Genomic DNA, 5,966 nt, shown 5'->3' on the forward strand with positions numbered 1-5,966 from the left:
GTTTAGGCCTGACTTTTAAAAAAGAAATCTAGCCCTAAAACCCCAAGGTTTCAGCAATCAAAATTTTATATTCCTTTGGGTAGAGCACCCACAGGTAAGGTTATAATTCCCTATGTGGACAGAGGGAGAGAAAGGAATGGAGGAAGAAAGGGAGGAAAGAAGGAAGGAAGGAGGGAAGGAAGGAAGGAAAAGGACCTGCATTGCCTAACAGCTACTCACAGATTGTCGATTGTTGGTTGTTTGTCCTTTGTTCTCAAAGAGGACCATGACATCTGGAAGGTGATGTCATGACTTGCAGGTGAATTGGATTTAAGTGAGATAGGGCTGGGCAAAGTCACCAGCCTCAGTCTCTCTTCCAGAGCCATCTGGATTGATAATAGTTAAATAGTGGATATAGTGTTGGACTTGGAGTCAAGAAGATGAATTTGAATCTTGCCTCAGCAACTTATGTTTGACTCTTGGGAAAGTCACTTAACCTCTTTCAGTAGTAGTTCCCTCATCTCTGAAATGGGTATAATAATAGCACATACTTCAAAGATTTGTTGTGAAGAGAAAAAGAGATAATCTATATTCAGCATTTTGCAAGCCTTGAAACACAATATATAGTTTAGCTGTAGTTATTATTGTTAGGTTATCTTTCTTCTTTTGAAAACTGCCTCTTCATATTCTATAACCATTTATCTATTGGGAAATTGCTCTTGTTCTGATATATTTGCATTGATTACATACACACACACACACATCTTGGATCAGAACTTTGTTAGAGAAATTTGCTACAAAGATTTTCCTCAGTTAACTCTTTCCATTTTAATTCTAACTATATTGATTTTGTCTGTGCAATGTAATCTGTCCAGTTTATCTCATGATCTTTTCTATCTCTTATTTGGTCAATAATTCATCTACTATCCATAGCTGGGAAAGGTGTCTCCCTCTCTATCTCTCTAATTTGTTTATGATATCACTTTTTATATCTAGGACATATATGCCTTTGGAGTTTATTGCATTATGCTGTGTGAGATATTGGTCTAAATCTAATTTCTTCCAGACTACTTTTCCAGTTTCTCAACAGTTTTTGCCAAAATCCTTGGGTTTATGGAACACAATGTGACTATGTTTGATTGCTTCTGGGTCTTTTATGCTTAATCCACAGAACAGCTTGCCTATTTTCATGATTATTGCTTTGTAGTGTAGTTTGAGATCTGGTGCTGCTAGGTTCTCTTCCTTCCAGACTGTTTTTTCATTATTTCCCTTGACATTCTTAACCTTTTGTTCCTTCAAATGAATTTCTGTTATTGGATTTCTAGTTCTGTAAAATATCTATGTAGTAATTTGGTGTGGCACACTGACTGTGTAAGTTAATTTGGTTAATATCATTTTAATTATTTCAGCATGGCTCAAACATGAGTGATTAATGCCTCTCCAATTATTTGTGTCTTTATTTCTGTAAAGTGTGTTTTTAGTTGTGTTCATATAATTCCTATATGTATATTGGTAGATTGATTCCATCTATCTATCTGTCTAACTATCTATCTATCTATCTATCTATCTATACATACACACACACATATGTGTGTGTGCAATCAATCTACCTATATATGTATACACACACACACACACGTAGGCATATATATATGTAGTTATACATATGTTTTCTACATATTAAACTTACAACATATACACTATGTAAGAGGTTACTGGTACATTCCCCCATCTTGATTCCAAAGATGATATTCAATAAGGGGAGGAATATATTTGACTAGATAATGAGAATGAGTTTAATTTGTCACCTACATTTTATTTTAGATTATCAAAAAAGCCCTTACCGAGGAAAAACGTGTGTCCACAAAAACATCAGCTGCAGATCTTGTGACAGAAACAGATCATCTTGTGGAAGATTTAATTATTTCTGAACTAAGGAAGAAGTTCCCTTCCCCATAGGTAAGGGTATTACAAGGGGGGAATGGGAACAGTTACAACAATGAGGGAGAATGCTTGTGGGACAAATGTAGGCAGCGGCATAGTTACAGCCTCTGTTATTTGTTTTGCTGCTGCAGGCATGTCTTCCCAAGAAAAGCTTGGCCCCAAATGGAGCCAGCAGTTGTATTCTATCCAAGGGTGTACCTTCATGTGTTTCTTTACTAGAAGCTATTATTCCATTCTTCTTTCTGTCTACAAAGTTATAGGTCAAGGAGTGATTGTAAGAATAGGGCTGAGAGAAATTTTTCTCCCTACTGTGTTCAGAAGGGTATGTGTGGGGGAACCACTTTCTTTTTCCCATTCTTCCACCTAGTAGAGATGACTATTATTCAATATGTATGTTAAATGGTGGCTTTATTTTTAAATTTAAAATTAATAATATTATTCTAGAAAACCATTCCCTGGGATTTGGGGGGTGAGGAGGTGGGGAGAGACATTACTTGACTGAAAAGTAATCTTTAAAAAGAACTTGGGGTTATGGAAACAACTGATAGCCAAGCTGTGATAGTAATTAAAACTGTTCTATAAATGACCTGAGACCTGTTGGCCTTCCTCAGACATAGAACAGGGTTACCCAAAAGAGAATGTGAACTTTGAAACAGGTAGTAGTAGTAAGGAATCTGGCCTTCAGAGGGAAATGATTCAATGCAGAAGTACTCAGTAGAAAGATGGTACATGGCCACTATTAAGATTATAGCAATTAGGTGACATGGTGGATAGAGCTATGGACCTGCAGTCAGAAAAGACTTGAGTTCAAAACTAGCTTCAACAACTATGTGACTCTGGGCAAGTCACTTAAAACTCTGCTTGCATAAGTTTTCTTTTCTGCAAAGTGGGGATGATAATAGCACCTACCTTCCAGGTCACTGTGAGGATTATCTGAACTAATATTTGTAAAATGCTTTCTAATCCTTAAAGAGCTATATAAATCCCACCTATTATTATTGTTATTACTATTATTATTATTACCTGTTAGCTTAAACACATAGGTCAGGTGATCTTGGGGTCTATTACTTGTATTTTGATAACTATTTCAATATAATTGATTTCCTTTGTAATCACATATATTTTTTATTTCATTTTGTGCTTTTAAAACATTATGAGAAGAGATCCCTACACTTCACCAAACTGCCAAAGGGGTTCATGATACAAAAAAAGGTTAAGAACTGCCTGCTATAGGTGAAAGAAGCTAAAGTTCACCAAAGGATAGAACCCATCAATACAACCAGCAAATGTATATTCTTTAGGCAAAGAGAACAGACCAGAAAGAAACAGGCCAAGACAGGCATTTCAGGAGTCTAGTGCTAGGGAAACTTTCAGGAGAAGCATCACTGTGACTAGATGAGCCAATAGCTTCCTTATCCAAGGAGCCAGGGGCCAAGTAGGAACCCTGTAGGCCCAAGCAACAGCAGAATAGAAGTATAGCATAATCAGAGCCAGAATAGAGCCATACCTTTAGATGAGATTAAGGATTTTCCAGGATCCTGTAATTACAATTTTACAACTTCCAAATTTCTTGAATATGCAAGAATTATAACAACTTTTACCAGTGGTAAGAGGAGGCATATACCCTTATAATTAGAAATGCATAGAAGTGTTTCTCACAGATCCTTACATATAACCAGTTTCCATCAACCATTCTTCACTCATGAAATGGATGATCAGACTCTTTTTGATGTTGACACATCAGTTTCTCAGCTGTCTTTCTTCATGACCTCATGCTGCCCTCATTTCCTCTTGGAATCCCTAGGTTATTTTAGGGGTTGCGAAATTCTCTCCATGAAATACACTCTCTGCCAATGGGTGTTGGTAACATTTTTTGGTGGATGAATTTCTGTTATGACTCCCATTAGTATGAATCTGGAGTGTGACTGAAAGAGTTAGCTTAAAAGTAAGAGAACAAGCATTTTTCAACCTCTCTTTTAAATATACCTGTATCTCTATCTGTGGTGGCCAGAAAACACACTGCGAGCAGAAATACCATACAGATGCAAAGTAATAACCATGTTCTGGTTATATTTTCTTTTTTATAGGCCTTATCATTCTTAGCAATGTCACAGTGTTCTTGGCTAATGGTCCTTTATGTTCTAACCCCAATCTTGCTTTGCCTACTTTTCCTATTTTCTAATTTATTATTAAACTAGGATGTCTAACATATCTTTAAAAATTCATAAGCTTTTAAAAATTGTTGTATTTTGGGTTGTTTGGCCAGGGCAACCACATTAATCATCATTTATTCTTGATGTAGTAAGTCAACCAAAATGCTATTTTGGGCTGCCTTTAGGAACTACCCTAGTACTTGAGGTTTCTGTAGAGATGTGGGAAAGAAATGATTCCTTTAGCCTGGGTGTAGTTGAAATGGGACATTGCCAAGTTATTCAGAATACTGATCAAGATTCTGAGGTCACTGTGGGGCTGCATATGATTAAATTAGTGTTGCTTCTGGATTTTTAAAAATCAATTTACTCTGATAAATCTGACTTTGAAGTTGTATTATCTAGTGGGTGTTTTGGCAGCAGATAATATAGATATTATTTTGTTTGAGCTTCTATGTAAATCTTCAGTAAGTCTGCAGTCTACTCAGGCAAATATCCTTTATTGTGTAATATAGGATTTAATATTTTAGAAAGGTAGATATTTTACCTGTAGGACCTAAGCAGAGCCATAAAATAAGTTAAAACACTTGGTTCTGCTAATGAGACAGCTAAATGGTACATTGTATATAATGTGGGACTTCAAGAAAGGAAGATGAGTTCAAATCCTACCTCAGACACTTAACTAGCTATGTCATATTCTGGACAATTCACTTACTCTCTCTTAGCTTCAATTTCCTCATCTGTAAAAAGAGGTGAATAATAGCAACTACTTCGCCAGTGTAATTGTGAGGAACAAACAAAGTAGCATAAATACTTTGCAAACCTTAAAGTGCTTTGTAAATGCTAGCTGTTATTTATTATTATTCATCCACTAACTGTGTTACTTTGGGCAAGTCTTTACCCTTCCTGGGCCTCTGTTTCCCCAACTGAGATTCTATGACTTTTATAAAAATGGTCAAGTCCTAGATGGGATAACAAAAAAAAATCATTACAAAAATGGGAAAACTGTGTTCTTTAGTTAATGGTGTTGACACTCATTTATTTGTCATTTAAAGTCCTTCACAACCTGGCCCCAATTTACCTTTCCAGCCTTTACTCCTCTTCCAGTAACTTCGGACCTAGCCAAACTAAGCTTCTTGTTATCCTCACCCCTCACTTCTCCATGTCTTTGCATTGATTGCCCCTCATGCCTAGAATGCTTTTCCTCCTCACACCTACCTCATAGAATCCCTTCTGTCAAGGTTCAGTTCAAGTTCAATATTCTACCAAAAACCTTTCCTATCTCCCTAGTGACTAGTGTCCTCTCTCCCTAAACTACCATGTATTTATTCTTCATAGATGTAATATATCTAGGTGTTGTCTCTCCTGTATATTTTCTTCAAGAAGAGAGTCAAAAGGCAGTGGGCACATCCAGCACTTTTATCAAAACTTACAGATAGGAAGTGACCAATTAATGGCATCATTGGTTTTAGAAGACTGTTTCCATTCATATACTCAGTTAATTAGAGCAAAGGTCAAAATGTACAACATATTAGAATAAAGGATAAATGAATGAAAGAGTGAAAATGCCTTTATTAAGCAATTACTATAAGCCAAGCACTGTGCTAAGTTCTGGGATATGGATAAAAAGTAATACAAACTGCAAACTGTCCTCAAGGAATTTATATTCTAATAGGGGGAAATAGCACGTATAGAGGAGTTGATAAACATGCCCTTTCCAAAAGCAACTGGAAGCATTGATTTGTTTGGGAGAGGGGAAAGAGGATACGCATGTGGTAGCAGGTGACATATCAAGAAGATGACTGAGACGGCATGTAAAGTGTGACTGAGGGTAGTTTCATATAGTGGGTTATGTAATTCAGTGTTTAATCAACAAGCATTTATTAAGCACTT

At 36.3% G+C, this 5,966-nt stretch overlaps 1 protein-coding gene across 1 annotated transcript in view; it reads left to right on the forward strand.

Moving 5' to 3' along the window:
• IMPA2 (inositol monophosphatase 2) overlaps positions 1-5,966 on the forward strand; it is a 76,393-nt gene that overhangs the window by 34,698 nt on the left and 35,729 nt on the right. The window contains 1 exon segment of the mRNA XM_078153530.1: positions 1,804-1,933. Within this exon segment, the coding sequence (XP_078009656.1) occupies positions 1,804-1,933 (130 nt within the window).

Source organism: Phascolarctos cinereus, unplaced genomic scaffold, assembly GCF_003287225.1.
Source record: "Phascolarctos cinereus isolate Bilbo 61053 unplaced genomic scaffold, phaCin_HiC Scaffold_4;HRSCAF=312, whole genome shotgun sequence".
NCBI lineage: Eukaryota > Metazoa > Chordata > Mammalia > Diprotodontia > Phascolarctidae > Phascolarctos > Phascolarctos cinereus.